The 22,051-nt window shown below is 48.9% G+C and overlaps 1 protein-coding gene across 4 annotated transcripts in view; it reads right to left on the reverse strand.

Moving 5' to 3' along the window:
* The window catches only part of Zdhhc14 (zinc finger DHHC-type palmitoyltransferase 14), a 241,202-nt gene that overhangs the window by 28,755 nt on the left and 190,396 nt on the right, over positions 1-22,051 (reverse strand). For all 4 annotated transcript variants that reach the window (XM_048805914.1, XM_048805912.1, XM_048805913.1 and 1 more), the window contains exon 4: positions 2,737-2,874. In XM_048805914.1, the coding sequence (XP_048661871.1) occupies positions 2,737-2,874 (138 nt within the window). The remainder of the gene's footprint in view (positions 1-2,736; positions 2,875-22,051) is intronic.

Consider the following 22,051-nt stretch of genomic DNA (forward strand, 5'->3'; position numbering starts at 1 on the left):
TTTGCTGGATGAGGGTCCTGTGCTTCAGCAGATGCAGTCTGGTCCACATGCAGCAACAAAATGTGCAGAATGGTAAGACAGTGCTGTTTCACTGTCTGCAGGGCAGGGTGAGTGAGTGACAGGGCCCCAGGAAGAACATCCCACTATGGGGTGGTGAGGAGGGGCTTGCTCCATATTCTTCCCTGAACCTCTGCTCCCTCAGGACCTACCGCCCATCACTAAGGCTCAGAGAAGTACAGCGTGGTGGGAAGGGATGTGGAAGGGGCTGCCTCAGGAGTGATAGGGGAAGGGAAGGCAGGTGCATTAAGCTTCTTCCCGCATCCCCGAGGCCAGCAAGGCGCACCTGGCAAGCGGGCATGCTGCAGGTGGTGGGCAGGCACAATCTGGAGGCAAAACAATGGGAAATTATTATTTTTCTCTACTAAACTCACGTTTGTATCCCCTGCCTCAAATCTCCTACCCTCACAGAAATCCAGACTGTGGCTTCCAGGAGCACTGGAGACCAGGAGTTCTCTCCCCAGGTCAGCACCCGGGCCATGCTCCCAGCGCCCTCAGGCAGCTCTCTGCCCTGCCCATGTCACCTGAGTCTTAGGGGCACATAAGGACCACGTAAGCGCTTTGCCCTTGAAAACATCACGTGCCAAGCCAAACAGGGTGACAGGTTGTTTCATGGGGATTGTTTGGGGGAGACAAACAGGGGGAAAAAAAGCTTTATTTGCTGTACAAAATATATCTTGCAGGCAGATAAATTCTTAGTGTTTTGTCGATTAGATTAACAATACTTCAGCATAAGCCTCCATCAACTCCAGTTTTCTGGACCAGAGTGAGTGACGCTTTAGCAAAGGGGAAAGAGATATGCACATCCCAGCCCAGCCATGGGGGCTAGCAGCGGACTTCACTGTATGTGAGTGTGAGTGTGTAAGGGAGTGCATGTGAGATGTGTGTGACCCTGGGTGAGGGGTATAGGTATGAGAGAGTGAGGGTAGATCAGTGTAAGGGCAGGTGAAAGTGTAAGTGTGTGAGAGACTGTGTAAGTGTGCAATCATGCCCGTGTGTGTGTGTGTTCCTGGAATTCACGAGTGAGCAAGTGAAACTGGCCCTTCTATCCAGAATGCAGAGGCAAGGCCACAAGCACAATTTCATATTGTATATGAAAGCATCTTGAAGTTGTCAAAGATGATACAAAATGTAAGGTTCAAACACTACACGTGTGTGCTGGAGTTAGCACTGATTTATCTCTGCTTGTGTCAACAATTGCTTCTTTGAAGATAATATGATACTCTACATTTTCTCTCTGCTTCTTTAGTCTATGAACCCCAAGATCAGATGCTGGTTCAGTTTTGCTGGATTGGGCCTCTGAAATTGTAGAGATGGGGGCCTCTGCAGAGCCTCCAAGGAACGAGCTCAGCTGGTGTGCAAGAAGACTGATGAACACTGTCTCCTGCAAGCCCTTCAAGGGCACAAACTTGTGTCATATTCAGACAAAAGGAGCATAGAAAGAATGGGAATGAGGATATAAAATATCTGTGAGAATTTGGATACTCTGTTTAGTGTCCACACTGGACTAATGCTCACAAGAGGTAATGCAAATTGTTCTGTACTTACACTTCCCCCGTTGCACATGGACCCCACCCAAAAATAAGGGAGGGAAGTGCACCCCAGCTGAGACCCCACATGCTCAATCTGTGTGTCAGCACTGAAGCAGGCAGAAGGTGAGGCTCTGTCCAGACGCTGCTGGAAACATGCTAGAGGGAGGCCATGCACTTGCTAGTGGGTGGCTGTACTTCAGGGATGTGGATGAGAGTCATGGATGGTCTTCAATGTTGCTGTCAGTACTGTAATTGAAGTTTAAAGGTTTGAATTTCTAGTTCAAAGCCAATTAACTTCCTTCTTCTCATCACTGCCTGTTGTAGGAAAGTTAATGATCAGGAGACGAAGAAACTCAAAGTTACAACTTTTGGAATAGAGAACAAAAAATTCCATTTGCTTAGGCAAATATATTAAGATCATTATTCATCCAAGTCTAATTTTTTTTGAATATTTATTTTTTAATTGGACACAATACCTTTATTTTATTTTATTTTTTATTTATTTATTTTTTAGATGGTGCTGAGGATCGAACCCAGGGCCTTACACGTACTAGGTGAGTGCTCCACCGCTGAGCCCCAGCACTGAAGTCTTAACCTTTAATAAAGTTGCTTTCTCTATATGCCGGGGGGTAGTTTGCTCATATTCTAGTGGACAACTGAGTATATCATTAAATGTGTACTTTTAACATACCCAGGTATGTGCACAAGGAAACCCAGACGTGTTTCCTGGGGCAGGTGCTTCCTGTGTTAAGGAGCCGGGTTCTGATATTTAATGTGTCACTGTGGCCCAGTGCCCATTGTGCAAAATGTGGGGATAAATCTTTTAGAGGATCCCTTAGCAGAAGTCTTTGAGGTTGGAAAGGGGACAGGTGTATCGGAAACAGTCTTGTTGGTGGAAGCAACACCTGGTCCGGGTGTGACCCAGGAAACTGCTGTTGGAAGGATGGGGTGGGGGAAGAGGGAGGGATGAGGAGGGATGGAGGAGTAACAAACGGAAAGGGGGGCAGGCGAGAAGTGAGGAGGGGGAGAGGGGAAAGAGAAGGAAGAGAGAGCCCGAAATGATCAAAGTATCAAATCAAAATCAAATCAGGAAACCAAAGTCAGGCAAATGGTTACATACGTAATCTGATTTCGTCAGCATACTTACGAAGAATGACGTGGGTGATAACGAATGCAAATATAAAGACTGTCAGAAAAGACAGGGATAAAATAAACATATAAAAAAATCTGTAGTTTCTTTTCCCCACACAGTTGCCTACCCAGGGACAGTGGTGATCAAACCGTTCTGAAATGAGAGGCAGAAGAAAAAGAGTGGAAATCAATTAATAAAATGTCTTTTTACAGGAGGGAGCCCCTCCCCCATACCCTGATCATATAAAAATATCATACTGCATTTTTCCAAAATAACCACTCAGAGAGATGCTTATTAACATTGAGACATTTCAGGAACATAATTATTCTTCCAACAGAATTCAGCTGTTTCAAAAAACTAAGTGTACACAGAAAGAAACGGGGAGTACAGGGCTGGGGTGGAGCTCGGTGGTCGAGCGCTGGCCAGCACGTGCAATGCCCTGGGTTCAGTCCCCAGTACTGCGGAAAAAAAAAAAAAGTACAAATTCTTGTTGGAAAACTAAAGAATTCCCTCTTTCTAAAAGACAACTCTGAATTCACAGAACAATCTTCCCTGAAGATGTTGCCAAGGCCACTCGATGGCAGAGGTTGGGCTAGGCTGGCTGGGTGGGTGGGGGCCAGATGTGGAATTGGGTGACCACCTTGTGCAGTTAGTGGTCACAGAGAGAGGCCACCAAGGGCTGGAATAAGACAGAGGGATACTCCTCAGTTCTCCTGTCCCAGTTAGTGTTGCACACACTCATCACATTCGTTAACACATTCTAAAACATTCCTATAAGGAAAGTGAAAACCTGCCCTGTTTTCAGATGAGTGAACCGAGGCTCAGGGAGATGGGAGACTTTCTTGCAAGGGGCCAGCCAGCTCAGAGGCAATGAGGCTAGAGCTTGAGTCCAGGTCTCCCACTGCGTGTGTGGCCTCTGGTGTTGTGTATATTTCTAGCATTTGTTGTGACAACGCTGCGTTTGCACTTCCACCTGTCAGGACCCCACGGTACCCCAGGGGCACAGCCAGGCCTCCCATCTGGGGAGCATCCCACAGTCTGTAGTGCATCTGTGATTTGTTCTTTCCTTTGCAAGTGATGGCACAGTGCTTCTCTTGACTGCTCAGCAGATTACTGACATCCACTGCTCCGTGTGATTCTCACACACCCACTCACATCAGGCTGCTGCTGGCCCCAGAGAAAAATGCTCAGCATGCAACTTAGCTTTGTGCAAAGACTCTCTCCTAAACTTACCAGTGTTCATATTTCATCTATCTATGTTTGCTTTAAAAGCACACAGAAAAGGCTCTCCGTGTGACATTGTAAATATAGCATTACAGAGTTGGGGGAGGTGGTCAGTTCCCCAACCCTCTGAGCATGTGTCATAAACCACTCATCTCCTACATGAGGTCAAATGCCTGTTTCTTGAAAGGGGCCTGAGGACACCTGGATGGAGGTGGCACAGGAACTGCAAGGGAATCACCATGGTCTGCAAGTGGCATTAAGAAGAAATTGCCATTCATGCCAGGGACATGACAAATTTTGTCATTAGCTTGGTGACAACCTTATGGCCTATAAAATGCTGATATATAACAAAAGCAATTTCTATTGGTGCCTTCATGTGAGTTACAGTTGACATAGCCACAGCCCCATATCCTGGAAGAGCTAAGTTCTACATTCAGACAGCCCCATTAGGGTGAGAAGGTAGGACAATAGACAGAGCACAGAGAATGGCTAGGGCAGGGAAAACACTCTGGATAATGACAGAGGCACTTTATTGTATGTTTGTCCAAAGCCACAGAATGTACAAGGCCAAGATCAAGCCCTAATGTCAACTATCGATTTAGGGTGATTACAATGTGTCACTGTAGGTCTATCAGTTGAACGAATGTCTCCACCCTGGTTGGGGATAGGGATGTTGTGCAGGTGGGGTGCAGGAAGGCTGGAACACTGTACCTCCCTCTCAATTTTGCTGTGAACCTAAAATTTCACTAAAAAAAAATAGTCTTTAAATTGTAAACAAACAAACCTCACTTCCCCAAGTCACTGATCTACAGTCTGTACAATGAGAGGTCTACCAGGAGGACAGAGGGGAAAAAATATCAGAGTCAGTGGGCTTTCCCTGGCTTTGAGGCTACTGCTTTGAGAAACCACTTTTCTTCAAATCTGACTGTAGGAAACAGGAACGAGAGAGTAGAGGCCAGGGGCAGGAAAACACACACCAAGTTCAAGTCTGACTCCAATGGTGCAGGCTGCACTCTGAGCCCCTGTGCAAGGAGCCTCTCAGCTACAGGAAAATCTTTGCTCAGCAGAGCAGCAGGGCTGGGAGACATCCTCAGCTCCTGGGAACCCATCGAGTGGAAAGGTCTTGCAGGTACAGGGCCTGTTTCCGCAGGGCGGGCCTTGGATTTTTAGCTCAGAAAGTTTAATACTAGCTGAGGTGTGTTGCTGCATGGCCTGGCCTGGCCTAAGAGACTTCAAGGTGGCTATGGACACCAGGCTTTCCAATGACCCTGACCTGGAAGCCTTTCCCACGTGGATTTTTTGTTTTGTTTTGTTTTGTTTTCCCAGCAAGAAAACTTTTCCTTGGCTGACAAAGCCCCACTAAAACTGCAGGCGCACTGAGCAATTCTTTCGACTGTTTTTCTTGGCCACCATTGTGTTTGTTGAGCTCATGGTGGTCAGTGGTTCTGAGAACTCTGGGGTCCTCTGTGGACCTGGCCAGTGTGGGACCCAGGGTAGGAGGAAGGGGTCCAGGGGTGCCTCCCCCTCAGTCCTGCATGGGACCATGCTCTCTGCGCACGCTGGGCACACGGCTGCTCCAGGGCTCAGCTTGCACCTCTGCTATTCTCCATGACTCTCTGTCGTTGGAGAATCTTTCACCCCAAGGTTCAAATGCCAACTCTACCCCAAGACTCCAAAATGGTGTCTCTCACCTTTAGTGGCAGACTCCTGTTGAAGGTCTACTGGCATCTCAGACTGGCTTTGTCCCAGAGATATTTTTCCTGTCATCCTCCCCCAAACATGAGCCTCTCATACCCACATCCACAGGTGCTCAACCCAGAACCCCAGGTGTTCCTTCTCTGCCCCACATCCAATTCATGAGCAGGTCCTGTGGGCTCCACCCCACCTTTATCTGAAATTACGTTATTTTTTTCTAATTTTCATAAGCTGAAATATTGATTAGGCTTTAGGTCTAACAGATCTTTGTCCAATGACTGAATCAGCCTACATATTTCCAGAAGGACATGCACACGAATAAGTAGGTTGTCCCAAGTCACACAGGTAAGGAGTCCCAAAGCTGGGATGCGGGCCTACTCCATATGTCAGTCTGAACCATTGGCCAGTAAATGCCACCCTGACATTATTATTTCCCAGGTGCCTAGCACCATTATCAGGTGCCAGGAAACTAAGAAGAAAAAAATAGCAACACAAGACTCCATGACTTCTAAGAGTTTCTGATCCTATTTGTTGAGGACACTATTTTCAGCCTCCAAAAGATTCCTCAGGTGCAAGGAAAGAGCTAACAAACCTAGCTCACCTTCAGAACCAGCCCTTACGCTCACCACTGTTGGCAGCACATAAAACGTTCTCCTTTTATGGGTCAAGGAAAAAAGGGCCGGGAAGCATGATGGGGGTCGAGGGAGCAGGGTGGGGGCCCCGTGGTGGAGGCCTCTTGGGGATGGCCCTATCTTGTGGTGGGAGGCCTCCCCTCTGCCCTGAATATGCTCGGAGGATTGGCAGGAAGTCCAAGAATTTCCAGGGCAGTTCTGAGCCATGAGGCTTGGGTTGCTCGGTTTCCAGGCCCAGAGGAGTAGACCAGAATTGGGCAACAGCTGAGCAAGTGGCCATGGCTGATGCCTGACATAGCTCGCAGGGACCCAAGCAATTGGCTGGCAGGGCCAGGGCAGACATTTGGAGGAGAGGGGACCCTGACAAGTGGCCAGCCCTGTTGCATGCAACCACACAGCTGAGCAGTTCCTAAAAGCTGCCCTGGGGGCTCAGTGTGGGGAAATGGAAAGGGGTCCTGTGTACCAAAGGTGGTAGGGTGGGTGTGGATGTGATGGAGTGTCTTTAAAGGACCCCCTTGGGGTTGTGGCCCCATGGTTTGATTCTGAAGCCTGTATCCTTCCAGGACACAGTAGTCTCCACTCTGCAACGGCCCTGCAGGATTCTTTTAAAAAGAACAAGGATCTCTTCCCTACAGGAGGGCAGCTGACTGGATCCTGGGGTGGAGTGTGGCCAGCTAGATGGGGTGTCCTGCTGTTCCTCTGGTAGCACAGAGCAGCCTGCAATGCCCCGAGGACTTGTTTTCCTCTTCCCCCAGATACCCCTAAGGCAGGAATCATAGCTAGCCATTTTAATAGCTCTGGTATACAACAAGCACTCAATATATACACATCAAGAAAGAGATGACTTTCATGGCCGCTAGTAGATTTACGAGTGACCACTACTGCTGGGGGCCAGGTGGAGGCCTCAGACAGTGCGGGGAGGGCTTGGGCATGCCAACTACAGGGAAGGCAGGCAGGGGCCCTTGTCATCTGAAGATGCTCAGAGAAGGCTGAGGGGTGGGAGATGTACACCAGAGCCTTAGAGAGCAGGTGGACAGCTGTTAGTGTGAACTGGCTCCTGGAGAACGTAGGAGGCACAGGTGGTTTTCTTCAAAGCTTTGTGGGTGCCACAGAGGGACTCAGAGGCTAGAGGGGAACCGAGTCACCTGCCCTTGGATCCCAAGCATGGAAGGACGTTTCCACAACAATGGATAGTGGGGACATAGTTCAGGAAAAGGAGGCACTCTGCTATGTTGCTGGCCTCCGTTTTGCTAGGGACTAAGGAAAGCTTCCAGCCACTGTAACCTGTTAGCAACAGCATCTCCTTCCACTTGACAATAACCCCACCTGCTAAGCCAGCTCTGGGACCCTGAGCTGAGTTGCTTCATTGCTCCTTTGACTAAAGGAGGATTTAATTTCTGGGTGAGATTGAATATGAAAAAAGAGGCCTTAAAATAAAGAGAAATGAGAATGATTCAAATTGGATAGGAGAGAAAAGTCCACTGAAATGTGGAGAGAAAAGTATTTGCAAGAGGCAGTTTGAAGACTGTCAGAGAGAGAAATGAAATATTTGGAAAAAAACGGTAAGAATCGGAAGCTCCCAGCAGTTAGGCCCTGACTTGGGCCCTCAAGAGTCAGATCCACAGATGGGTGCAAGTCACATCCTGAGGTCAGCACAGGTGGCCCGGAGCCAGAGTTCTGCATTTCCTAAGCAGGGGTTTGGGCTCTGGGGAGCCTGGCTCAGCTGGGTTGGGAGATGGAGAAGGGGCAGTTCCAGCTCCCTTCCTCAAGGGCATCCCAAGGACCAGGTAGAATTAAGGGAGAGAAATGCATGAATGAAGTTTAAAAGTTCTAATTTGAATGTTAATTACACTCAAATTTAGTTACATGTCTTTTCAAGGTTTGAAGTAGAAAATTGCTTTTCTTTAAACCTGGGTTTTTTTTTAACCTCCAAAATTAGGGAAAAAAAAATTGCCTTATAAAGTATATTTTGTTTGTTTTTTGGAAGGACACATGTTGCAATGTCATGGTACACATCACTACCTGGTTTAGGTGGCTTCACCTCATTCATAAAGTGAAGCAACAGTAACATTTAAATATTAAGTTGGCTAAAGTATTCCAAGTCCTCAGACACTGAAGAATCTGTGCTGCTGTACATCTTCTGGTGAGACCCAAGTTCTAGCAGCTTTGCCTCTGGGTACAGGAGGTGAGATTTCTGAAAAGCGGCCCCACCTGTCTTGCTCCACGATGCCCCCTGCTCTCTAATTCTGCTAATTAGAAACAGAAGCCTTCTCATCCTACCCTGCCACCTGCTATGCTAAGAACTTCACGTGAACTGTGCCGTCTAACTCTCACAAAGCTCCTGACCTCCAGGATATTCCTATTTTGCAGATAAGAAAACCAAATGGAGCAGCCAGCTCTGGGATTCAGGTATTGATTCCAACTCTGAGCCACCACCTGTGCCTGCCTCCTCTGCCAACCTCTGCTGGCACTTATGCCCAAGACCCAACCCAGCCAGTCCCTCCCCATAACAGCCCACATGCTCTGCTGCTGAAAGCGGTAACGGAGGCTCCAGGCCAGGGCAGGGCGAGGCCAGGACAGCTGCTCCTATCAGTGGTCCTTTGGGCTCTTCTGGTCCAGGGCTTCTGAGCTCTGCTGTGTGTGCAAAACACCTGGCCTGTATCTGGAGCTGCCCACCCTCAATCGAGAAGTCCTTTCAAATGTGAAGGGGCCTCATTCTCAGCAAGGTGAACATCAGGGAAGTCTCCAGACTTATGCAGGCGTGTAGATCAGAGACAGCCGCTCGATGAACGGGGAATGAGATTGTAGAGCTGGGTGTCATCGGGGCCAAGCGAGTACCAGGGAGGAAGTTTTCTTCCCTACCCTCTCTTCTCAATTCATTTTCTGAAAATGAGTTCTGCTCGATTTGATGGAGAAACAAAACCAAGAAATCATATTAGCTAATGCTGTGGCCTTAAAGTATTATAGCATTTCTATGTGGGCACTCAATTTCTTCATGTCAAAAGTTGGATCAGATAAGCTCTAAGACACTTTTGATCTGGCAAATTAAAATGTAAAAAAGGTATTACATTTTATTAGCATCTGTGTGGATTCTTCTGGTCAGAGTCCTTGTCGGTGTCTTATAAATGAAGATTCTGTAGCTTTTAGCTCCTTGTTAAAAAAACTAAAACCCTTCCATGTAAAAGCAATTAGTAAATGTGGAGTTGTTGTCGGCTTTGTGCTGCAATTTAACATAGCTGTGGACAGCCACGTGGCCGACTCTAAAGTACCCCACCTGCCTCCTCCCCCATCTCCTTGGTCTCACTGGCTCCTGCCTTGGTTTCCCCACTACCTGGCACGTCCAGGGGCTCTCTGGGCATGAGATGTTGAAGCTTGATAATGCACATCGAAGGGCCCCTCAGCTCCCCCAAACAGGCAACTTTATAGATTTCTACCTTATCAAATTTTCTCAGTTTAGCATCTGTTTTTAATGCTGGTTTCCAATGATGGGGGATTTTGTGCTTCAGGAGGTGGGACAAGCAAGCAGTGGAGACACAGGTGTTTTGAAGCAAGTTAGACCACGAGTTAGATCTGCTAATTAGAAACAGAAGGTTATGGAGCCATTTAGGAAAGACATAAAAGGCCTTGCTAGAGAAAGTGAAGGCGGAGGGAGGGAAAGAAGACCTTAATCCAGTCTAGTGGTTTTGAAAGGTGATGTAAAAAGGGAGCAGAAATGAGGTACCTTAAAAACCAAGTTGGTCGGTTAGGATCCAGAAGGAAATCCTACCATTTCAGTTTTGGGTTGGGGAAGATCATTGTATGAAGCAGTGAATTTGAACCAGCAGGAGGAATCAGGCCCCGCTTTCTGCTCGTCCTGCTCCCAGGCCTCTCCCTTAGACAATAATCAGATGGGCAGCCTGCTGTCTAGCTCTCTGAGCTGCCTGGAATGCAGGAGGAGACTCAGCGCTCTGCACCACTGTGATAAAATCAGTAATGTGAGCTCAGATTTGCATAGGCTCAAGAAAACAACCCCTCGTGTTGGTGATTCTCCAGCTGCACTCTCTGGAATAAAGTGCTGGGGCAAGGGCTTGAGAACCCGAGAATCTCAGTCTGAGGGCCACACCACCCTGGCCCCACCCAAGCCCTGGGCTGGCTTCACCATGTCTTTGGGTTTTAGGGCCAGAGGATAGACCTGGGACTTCTCCTTAATTCTCCATAGAATAAAACAAACTCTCTTATACTACCAGAAAACAAGCTTCCGCTATCAACCAGCTCCCTTCAGAAACTTCTGTTTCCTCCAGAAATTGCTGGCCTCCAAATCGTTAACACCATCTTACATCATGCTTTGAACATTTGCAGGGCTCTGGATTTTAATTCCCATTCACACTTCTTATTTTACTCACTTTCTTCAGACTACGAGCCTGGCAGCACAGACCCGGGAGTGCAGCCAGGAGAAAGTGGCTCCGAGGCACACAGAACCGGAATGCCACCCAGAGCAGCGCTTCGCGTCCCGTTGCGTTTCCTGCTTCTCCCACACTCTGGAGTCTTCTGTTCTTTTTGGTCCTGTTACTAAGCTTTTTCGAAGCCTCAGTTATTCTATCCTCATAATAGAGTTTTCAGAGCTGAGTTATCTCATGTGCATAACACACAGGAATCCAGCCATTGTATGGCCTCTTCAAAACCTTTTAATTTGGCTCTATTATTATATACCCAATTTGAAAGTCATATTCCCAATTAGTCTGTTTTCCAAGGTCAACAAGCTTTCTGGTCTTGTTGCAAGGAATCTGCCTCATCCAGGCACCGAGAGCTTGTGTAGGAGCAGGACTCAGTGAGTCAGTGCAACAGATGCGTTTCCCCTTAGGAAGCACACGGTGATCTGCCCAAGGAGAACTTTTTTTTTTTTTTTAATTCAGAAGCATGAAGACTCTGAAAAATTTCTGAGATTTCATTTTTTAAACGGAAACTTTATATCCAACTTAAGTACTGTGGCATTAAAATATCAAAGCGGCTTAAGGAAAGAAATACAAAATGCACTTGTGCGTCAACAGGTGGTAACTCTTCTGGTGACGAAACTGTCCTTTAGTGGTGCCCTGTGACTACCACTATGCTGGTGTTACGACAGGACTGTGTGGATCGTGGGGGACACAGAGCAGGGCTGGCAAGCTGTCTCCTCTCACTCTCCTCTGCACACGTCTTGACAGTTTCACCTGGAGGGCATCTTCTCACCGGGGTTCCAATTCATGTCTATTATGGTCATGATGGCCCTCAGTTTCCCATCTCTAAGAGGCACTGCCCTCCTACCTGCCCCCCTAAACCCCAGGTTGCTCCTCTCTGATGTTCCACAGTCTGAGATCCGCGGGCCACTGCCACCCTGGCTGTCTCATATTCCCAGTCAGGGGTCCTGAGACTCAGCCCAGTTCTCCCAGGACAAGTCCTGGCTGCCCCACTTTGTGATATGGCACAGAAGCAAAGCGAGACTCTGGTGGACAGAAGGGGCCTAGGACACCCTGAGTCTCCTAGCACATTGTCCTCCACACAGACATCTGGCTCTCACCCCTGAAATAGCTGTTGCTCCAGCCTCCTCTGGGCTGGGATTTTGGGGTGTGCATCTGAGATTTCATGTCCTTTTGTCCCTTCACATGGCCTGGAGGGTATGGCTGGGTGTGGACAGCCTGGCCCAGGGCAGCGGCCATCTGAGGGTGGGGGTGGGCATCACAGATGTGGGGCAGGTTGTCCTTGGGGCTTGGCGCTTCTCCTTATGGAGCTATAGCTTTGCTGATGTGAGCTTGGGCTTCCAAGGGCCCCCGGCTGTTTCCACCCAACTGTCCCACGGACACCTCTTGTTCATCAGGTCCAAAGCTCTGTTCATGATGACCCCTCACTATCTCCTCACAAACCACCTCAGCCAGTAACTGCAGTGGTGTCCAGCCAGTCTCCCCAGGTAGGAGACTGGAATGTACACATTTCTTGCTCTGGGCTCCTCCATCCCTCATACCCATGTGGTCAGCAGAAGTTGTGGGTGCATTTCTGGTCTTTTTTATCCTTCCACTCCCCTATTTCTGAAGGCCACAGTCATGCATGTGCCCTTATGCCCTCCTGCATGAAACACTGTCACATCTGGATGTCCCCTTCAGGGTGCCCTCCACATGTGCCACAGGCATCTTCTGGTACAAATAAGACCTCCTCAGCCCCCTGCCTCTTTTCCCTAGGTGGCTCCTGCTGCTGACGTTCCTGTGCCTCTTCCTGCAGGTGGCCCCTGCAAGGTGACTGCAGAGCATGTGTCTGAACTGCCGTTTCCAAACTGAGCTCCTCGGGTGCTGGGCACCTCCACCTCCACACGCAAACTTTCCCTTCTCTTCCTCCTGAACAGCTACACCTGTACCTGGGCTGCATATTGGGCTTCCTCAGAAATGTTCATTTTCTAAAATGGGCCACTGCTGGCAACAATAAATAAATACGTAAACACAATAACAACAAATAGCTGGCAAATGTGCAGTCAGCTTGTACATATTTACTAAATTATTCTAGCAACTCCAGTCCAGGCCCCGGCATGTGTGTTGTTGTGCTGTGAAGAAACGCACGATGGACTCAGCTGGAGATCCTGAGTTTGGTCCTGGCCTTTTGCCTGTTTAACGATGTCACCCAGGCAGGTTTCAGGACTGGGCCAGTTAGACGGGCTCTCCCAGGCACCTTCCCCACTCTCGCCATGATTCCATGGCCAAGCAGAACATTTCAAGAATTCAAGTCAATTGTGTCCATCCCACACAAAGCGAGGAAGTGCCGCAGGCCTCATCAGCAGGAACTATAAATAAAGAATTTACAAGAACTGGATCTCTTACAGGCCCGGGTTAGGCCCTGAACTAATTGGTGGCTCTGAAAGCAGTCAGGAACTACAGAGGACACATAAAGGCTCCTGCCAGCACACTGGGTCTGTGCAGACTTCTCAGCCTCTAAATATAGTCTCTTGTTTTGTTTCTTGTTGTTCATATGCAGCGTGTAAGTCTAGTCAGTAGATCTTTAATTACTTTCTAAACAAAGGCATTCAGAAGAGCAGGCAAAGGGTCTCTCTCCTGGTCAGGACTGAGGCATAATTCATGGGCCCCACTGCAAAATGGGAATATGGAGCAGCTTATTAGAATAACTGGTAATTATTAAGAATTTCAGGATGGCTCAGGCAGAGCATGGCATGCACCTTGAGCCCCGGCCTGTGACCTGCCATGCTTTGCTGCCTGGGAATGTGATTTTTCTCCGTTGTGGCAGATTAATGTCCACAGGTCCCACTGGCCTTCCTGTCAGGAGTTACAGGGGACTTCTAAGAGCAGTGTTTAGTGAGGCAGCTGTGATTAGGGGTTAGTCCTAATAGCAGCCAGCATCTGGGCCACACAGCCAGGCCTGGGGCAAGCAGACCAGCCCTTCCACACTGAGGCTGAGCATGGGGTGGTCCTCCCAGAGCCCCCATCTCGGACCTTCTGGCCCCGATGAATGAAGGAAGAGGAAAGGATGTCCAGTGAGCATGGAGACCTCTTGCCCTCATCGGCTGTTTGGGACAGTACTGGCCAGTGTTCTCCACCCTGAGGGCAGTGGCTCTGCACCTTTGTTTCACTCCCTGATGTTTGGAAAATCTGACGGAAACTGCGCCCCAACCCCACAGTAAGCACTCAAACGGCAAAGGGTGCACTGTCTCCTGAAGTGGAGGAAATGCTGACCACCGGGTTAGAGCATGGACACTGAAGTGACGTTCTTCAGCAGCCGATTTAAAATCAAGTTGTTCTAAGGCGGCAGAAAGGTCTGGTGGAGGCACAGACCTTCAGGGGACCAGCACCCTGGGTAGCCCCAGTTGGCCTGGCCCAAGGCTGCCATCGCTCAGAACAGGGCAGCTCTCCTGTGCTTTCCCTCTGAACCACGGGTGGTGGCCAAGTAGTGGGTCACGAGATGAACTTGGGGGCCATGAGCAGCATTAAAACCAAGTCCACAGAAGAGAGCCTCCAGGTCTTCCTGCTAACGTGTGGACGCCAGGTCCCAACCGAGCTACTGCTTCACGTAGACCTGTGCCTGGTAACGAGAGGCCCCGAGTTACTTGTGGAATAAACAAGCACGTGTGCAACTTCACCTGTGCCAGGCCTGCATGAGGAGAGGTCCCCAGCGATGGCACTGGCCTCCTGCCAGAACAATAGCGGGGTGAACACCCCGGTCAGATTTAACTTGAAGAAACTGATCATCATTGCTCTTGGAGTCTGAAAATTCAATTTGTACTTCTGGGAGGTCTGGGGTGGGGGGCTATGATTTAGTTTAGACTACGGTAAAGGAAACATTTTATCCTCAGGGGGAATACTGACCTAGTCACATGGCCTTAAAGATTTTGTTTCTCAAGAGAGAAAGGTGAAATGGAGAGATGGAGGTAGATACGGCCGAGGAACAGCAAACCCTCTTTTTCTTCCTCTTTCTCCACTACCTTCCCCTTTTGGCAGATGGTCACCTGACCCTTGCTGCTGGCCCAGGTGCTGCTGTTGGGAGTGTGGGGCGAGGGGCAGATGGAGCCTGTCCTCTTGGAGTTTACATGCTAGGTGGACAGACAGTTGCCCAGAAAGGCCACATACCAGCCCTGGTCAGCACTGTTGAGGAAGAGCACAGAAAGCCATGGGAGGGGCGTATGAAGCCCCACTGGGACTCCCCTCAAGGAATTAACAGAGGAGCCAGAGGCCCAGGGATGAGCTAGGTGGCACTGAGGAGTGCAGTTCATGTCCAGGGCCAGTAGTGGGCCAGGGTTGTGGCCTTCTTCCCATGGGCAGTCAGATTCTGTCTGGGAATGGTCATGCTGGTGTTGGCCCAGAGGCCAGATAGGAGCAGGAGTGGGTGGTGGGGGGGCACAGTTGAGATGAGAGGTGGTGGCAGCTCACGGTGGCCATGCAGGGCACAGAGAAGGCAAGGAGTTGGGATTTACCGAGTGAGCGAAAGGCACAGACCCTGGTGACAACAGGTAAGGTAGGTGTGGCGGAGGAAGGCCTCGGCTGGGACTCCCTGTGCAAGAACGGTACCGGCACTCAGCAAGGTGGCTGGGAAGACAGATGAGGGACATTTTTGTCCCCCCAAGTGGAGCTGCCCAGCAGACAGTTGCATATGCAAGACTAGAACATAGTCTTGGGTCTGAGCTGGAGTCAGAGACCCAGAGAAAGTCAGACTCTGGAAGGCAGAGAGGGGCAGGACGCAGGGTGGAGCACACCCTCCCCAGAGTCACAGAGTAACAGAGAGGGGAAGAGGAAGACAGAAACAGACTCCCACCAGGCGACTGCTGGGGCGTTTCCTGGTATTGAAGGAAGTAATTTTAAAGTGAGTGGCAGTTTGTCAATTCTGAACAGAAAGGAGGCGAGCACTGGGCCAGAGGGTGCCCCTCTGTCACCTGAGACCCAGCCTGGCCACCCAGCCCTTGCACAAGAAGCAGGCTCTCCAGACTGTGCACTGGCACTCTGGGAGTCACTGATCGAGGACAGGTTGAAAATGTCCCCCAGAGGCCCTGGGAATCCTGTCAGCATGGCATGCATGGTCTCAGTTGTTTGTTGAAAATAGTTTTAAAATAAATGCACAGAATAAAAGACTGGGTGCATTCTGAAATCATACCCTGCTTTCCAGGGTGTGGGCCGGCTCAGCCTGCCTGTTCTCATTTGATGTACAACCTCTCTTTCCATTCCTCATCCAGGGGCTGTCCTGAGACTTGGGGTGACTGATGTGTCCTGCAATGTGGAGACAAAACAAGGCTCGGTAAAGCCTCACGGGGGCCGGGGGGCGGGGGGCAGTTTGCTTCCTTCAGATTCTTGACTCAGGCCTCAGGTGGGGTCCACCCAGTCCAGCTGTGTGAGTCTGACAATATTTAAGGTGGGTGGGCTCATTGTTGAGGCCCTGATGATGCCAACTAAGGACTTTGTGATTGTCTGAAGCCACCTCTGTGATGGACCACGATGATCCACCCTGCAAAATTATGAGGGAAACTTCCAAATAGCGTGGAACTGCTAATGGTTTCATCCAGAAGGTCTGGAAGAGGAGACCCTGGTCCAGCCTGGCTCCCCTCTGGGGTCCCATGGCATCCTGAGGCTCTTGCTCCTACCTGTGCTTCCCCAGAGTCCAGTCTTTGTCCTGCCTTGTCACCCCTGGGTGCTCCTGAGGATGTGTCTCCTCCTTGGGCCTGTCTGAGCTCGGTGCCTGTCTCCACTGCCCACTTCCATGGCCCCAGGAGAGGACAGACACACTGCTGCTCAGAGCAGAACTGGAAACTGAGTCCTCTTTTGTGGCATCCATAAGACTTTTTGCTTAAGGCCATTAAACAGCCCACCCCACTCACCACAAAACTCTTTATGAAGTTACCTTATAAACTGTAAAGAGCCAGGCGAAAGATAGGGTGACAGTGTTGGTGACAGGGAGACCTTCTGGGTTAAGGGGGCAAGCTGAATGACTGGCACCCCGGCAGCTCTGGGGGAGCCCCTGCTCCATGTGGGAAGAGCCACATCCCCTGGCCAGACGTGTCTGCTCTGCCCCAGCCGGCAGTTGTCGGCCCATCTAAGGGCCCTGCTCTCCAGGGCCAGGGACTCTACATCCATTCTCCGCCTCTCCCTTTCCTCTGTGTCCGCCCCTCTTTCTTTCTGTTCCAGTTACCCTCCAGCACTTATTTCCCACCCTTTCCCTTTTCTCTCCATGCTCTGACTTCGCGGGCACCACCCTGACAGAGGCAGCCTGACGCATGCTGCTCTCACTGGGGCTCCGCGGAGCTCATCTCACTGTTTCTGGGTCCTCGCGTCTATTTTCAGCTGCTGCATTTCAAGCTCTGGACTGAGGGCCAGAAGGTTCGAGGTGGTTAAACTGAATCATGTACTTCATAAACTCTGGTCACCAAGTCATGATACAGTGCTTTCTTTAAAAGCCTTAGTTTTTAACATGGGGAAATCCATGTTCTTAGGAGACAGAATAAATGGTTCCTTTGTCTCAACCCCATGAATTTGATGAAAACTGAGTCCTGTTGCCTCCTCCTCTTAAATATTTCGGGAATATCCACATTTTCCCATCTCTAGGCCACTACCTTGCTCTGGGCTATTGCCACCTACCCTGGCACCATGGCCACAGCCCTCTCTCCCCAGCTTCATGCTGTAACATGCAGCTTGCTAGGCATTGGACACAGAGGGTGCTTTCTCCAACGCAGGAGAGCTCACTCATCCTCTGCCCTCATAAGGTGGAAACCCCCTTGTGCTTCTTGCAAGGCCCCCACCTACCTCCTGCCTCTTAGTCCTCCACATGTGGAGACCGAGTCGGGCACACCACCTGTCCCTCAGTTCCCAGTAGCCAGCTAAGGGGAGGCAGGAGTAGCAAGGCCATGTGCTGGCTCACGGGAACTCACCCTGGGCCTCACATTGGACGCTCCTTCCTCTGGGCTGGGGTCTTTCTCCTATGCTCCCACGCAGGAGGTGTTTGCTAATCCACCCATGTTCCTCCTTGGACACCTGGAAGCTCTTTGGCCCAGGCTGGCCGCATTCACCACTGCCTCCCAGGGCCCACCTGCCAGAGGCCGACACACATCCACAGTCCGTCAGTATTTCCTAAGTAGGTGAGTGAATGACATGCTCACAGGCTATGTCACAGCCCTAAAAAATCCGGGTCACCAGCCCTGATGCTCACTGCCTCCCTGAGCACAGCCGGGGAGCCTGTCTGTGCCTATACACCAGCAACTTCCTGTTAGCATGACCAGAAATGGGAAAGATGCTTTTTTTTTTTTTTTTTCAGATTATTGGTGAAAAAGTGAACTAAAACAAGCATGAGCTGGTGGTAAGCAATGGCTTCCAGGCACAGACCTCTTAGGAGAAAGTTGGTTGCTGCTATCATATGACCAGTGGCCTACACTCTGCTGGAACACCACTGTGGTTCAACTCCTAAGAGCCAAGAGTGTGTTCTATGATACGTCTCCCTTTTGCCAAGTTTAGGTGGAAAGGTATGTTATATAAGTCATCACACACCCCTATGGAAAAGCCAGGGCTTCAAATTTAAGACGATACTGTAAGTGTGTTATTTTGATATGTGTAAAGGTTTTAATTTCTTTACATTGAGGGTTCTTTTCTTCCCCATAGTTCTCAGGGCATAAAGGGACGGAGACAAGAAGGACATCTCAACAATGTCAAGATGGTTCTGTTTCCCCCAGAGCCCTGAGCTGCCTGCTAGTTGTGTTCCCTTCTTTGTAATGAAGGGGTTAAATAAAGCTGCTCAACACCAGATCCTTCAGGTCCCACTGGGGCTGGGAGGTGTCCAAGCCTGCCTCCTACCCCTGAAAGCTTTGGGCCACACACCTGTTTGGACTGAGAAAGGAAAAGAGGAAGGAAGGAGAAAGAGCCCACTGTAGTTTGCTTTTTTTTTTTTTTTTTTTTTAAAGGCCCTTTAAAAATGGCATTCCTGAAAGTAATGTTCTTATTTGTTACTTTAAAAACTCTCATGGGCTGGGGATGTGGCTCAGGCGGTAGCGCGCTCGCCTGGCATGCGTGCGACCCGGGTTCGATCCTTAACACCACATACCAACAAAGATGTTGTGTCCACCGAAAACTAAAGAATAAATATTTAAAAAAAAAAAAAAAGAAGAAAAAGACAAATCTTAAAAAAAAAAAAAAAAAAAACTCTCATGGAAACCCTTTGGGATAGGGTGGAGAGAGCATACCAAAGTCCCACACAAGTCCTAAGGGGCCTATTTTCTAACAACTTGAGTCTAAACAGTGATTCTTAACTGTTTTAGTGTCGTGAACCCCTTCGGCAGTCTGAGGCCCAGAGCCCCGTCCCAGAATGTTTTAAATATATTACATACATGAGATGCAAAGGAGGTCAATTATAATGAAATAGCATCTTCCAAACAATTCTGAAAGTTGGTTTTAAGCAGTAAGGTGTGTGCCTATTTATTAATAGGCTGACTGACCTAGCTAAGGTTTATCAACTACCATAATTTTGAAGTAGAATTGGTGCAAATGTTATTCTGAGATCTCTGTAATAACTAATGTCAGATGAAATATCCATAGTTCCTGTGGTGATGAACGCTACTAATGTTATTTGCTGCCTACAGTCATGATTGGAGGAAATACTCAATTTCATTTAGATGTCAGTGAAAATAAAGATGTAATTATCTTTTGAGCTAAGGTCATGGCCCCCCTGAATTCCATCCATGGCCCCAAGTCAGGAATCCCTGCTCTAAGCAAACCCAAGAAGCCAGGTTCTTGGGTCTTGGCCAGGTCAGGTCAGTCCCAGGGAGTAAGTCACACCCCACACTGGGGCTACTGTCTTATCTCTGTCCTCACAGCAATTGAGCTCCTCTGTCCAGTAGATCTCTTAGCTTTCCCTCACGTTTGGGGCTCAGGGCTTCCCCTCGGGTTGCTGCTTCCCATCAAATTTCTGGTGCCCTCTACTCTCAGCATGTGGCTCACGTCACCGAACCCTCCCCTTGGACCTTAAAGGCCTCACGGGAACCCTGAGGTGGAGAAGGCCCAATCCAGGGGCTAGTGACCTCTGCCACACGGAAAACCAGGAGGCTCTTGCCGTAACTTTAGGAGGGCAACCAATACTCACCCATGTATGTGAGAGAAGTGGTTTTGGAATTTAATGCGCCTCTTGTCCTGCGGACTTCACGATCATCCTGGGGGATGAGCTAGCAAGCTGAGCTCACTTATGACGGTGCATGGCCCAGCTGGGTTGGAGCAGGAAGACTTTCTCTTGCTCCTCCAGGAGTCATGAAAGCCTTTTAAAGGCTGGGGACCGTGTGCCATTCATTGTCCTGCTCCTTCCCCCAGCCCTGTGCCCTCTCATCATGGCAGACACCACTTGTCATCAGAATGTCGAAAGCCCCTTCCAATCAGGCTCGACAGAGAGAAGTTATTACCTCTTCTCATGTCCAACAGGCTCTGGGAGCTGCCCTTCCTGTTCCAGCCATGCTGTCCACCTGGGCAGGTCTCTGCCTCCCTGGACCTTAGCTCTGTATCAAATGACCAGCGCTCAGGCTGGTTTGCAGGAAAAAAAAATACATAGAGAACCAGCTCCCAACCTCAAAAGGCATACATAAACACTGGATGGTGTTAGAAAGGAAAGTGTTATTTTAGTAAAAATGGCTTTCATTCTTTCATCCGAAAAGGTCCTAATTACAGTTGTGCAGGTATGTTACTGGATTTGAAAATAAACATGTTTATTTCTTTTCCCAAAATATAATCTCTCCAATTTGATTAGCCCTTTAGTTAAAACAGTTATCAACCTTTTCAAACATAAAATAAAAATGTATTCCAACAAATCAAATTATTTTTATAGCTTTTGTTAAAACATATACAAACATGCATTAAGCTCTCAAAGCAAAGCACACAGATTATTGTTCATTATCAAAGTTTCCAGCCTGGAACAGCTCAATTCTGCCCAACTCCCACAAACAGTGGGTGGAAATTGGTGAAACCTTTACTGCCTCACACCCAACAGAACAGCTGGAGATGTGCTACCCACATCATCTAAGGAGAAGAAACTTCAGGGCCGGCGAGGTATGCTTGGGCCTTTGCCATCCTAGATCCCAAATCTATTGCTAGAGCCAATCTTGCTTCTAAGGGACTCAAGTCAATGAGTGGTCCTTGGGCCCCTGATGTAAGGTGCTGGATGGGTTAAAAGGAACCACTTCTTAGAAGGTAACTGGTCTTAGCCTTCAAATCCCCACCCCCATGTCAGCCTGTACTGTTGAGTACATAATCTCTTCTGTCCCCCTCGAGATGGGTACCCTTCCCTGCTCACTGACATTCACACTGGCCATGTGCCTTGCTTGGTTACTGCAGTCTTTGCAGATGGGCCATGAGCGGAGGTCATGAGAGATACTCCGTCTTAGCTCCCCATGATGTGGTCTCATGACCACCACGAGAATAATGTGCCCTGGGAGCTGCTTTCCCTTCAGCCTGGTCTGAGAGCAAAATTGAGAAGACCTAATCTCGAACCAATGCTACAGCCAAGCCCCAGAGTTGTCCCAGATGACTTGCAGGCACACGAGAGAGATAGATGCTATTGCTAAAATCCACTAAGAGTTTTGAGAATGTTTGTTACATAGCATCTCTGAGCACTAGCTAGCAAATACATCTCATCAACTAACTCACTGCTCAGGTGTCAGATTAGTTCTCCCAAGGTGGAATTTCACCCTTCTGAATTTCCTTCTGGAGCATTATACTCTTATGATCTTCAAGTCCCTCCTTAGGTGGCATCTACCTCTCCATGAGGCCACTATCTGATTTTTTTTTCCCCCCTTTATGGGAATTGGTCCAATCCATGCCACTATCAGACTAGTTATCCTGAGTGTTGCAGTATTGCTAAATATTTCTCTAGGATATTCATTAACTTTTTATGACTAGGCAGAAAACCTCTCAAGGGCAGGAAGTCTGTTCTGTATTTCTTTGCACTTAGCTTGCATATATAGCTAATAATAAATACTTTTGGCTTAGTCGTGTTTAATAAAAATTACAGGAGGCCTTTATTTTGAACTAAGCTTCTGCACTGGGCCCCAAATGACCAGATTAAAAATCAAAACAGAAGCTGAGCGCTGTGGTGCATCCTATAATCCCAGTGGCTTGGGAGGCTGAGGCAGGAGGATTGCGAGTTCAAAGGAAGCCTCGGCAAAAGCAAGGCTTTAAGCAACTCAGTGAGACCCTGTCTCTAAATAAAATACAAAATAGGGTTGGTGATGTGGCTCAGTGGTAGAGTGCCCCTGAGCTCAATCCCTGGTACCCCTCAAAAAATCAAAACAGAGTCACCCACAAAAGACCTACATCACCAAA

This window comes from Marmota marmota, unplaced genomic scaffold (genome assembly GCF_001458135.2).
Source record: "Marmota marmota marmota unplaced genomic scaffold, marMar, whole genome shotgun sequence".
Classification (NCBI taxonomy): domain Eukaryota; kingdom Metazoa; phylum Chordata; class Mammalia; order Rodentia; family Sciuridae; genus Marmota; species Marmota marmota.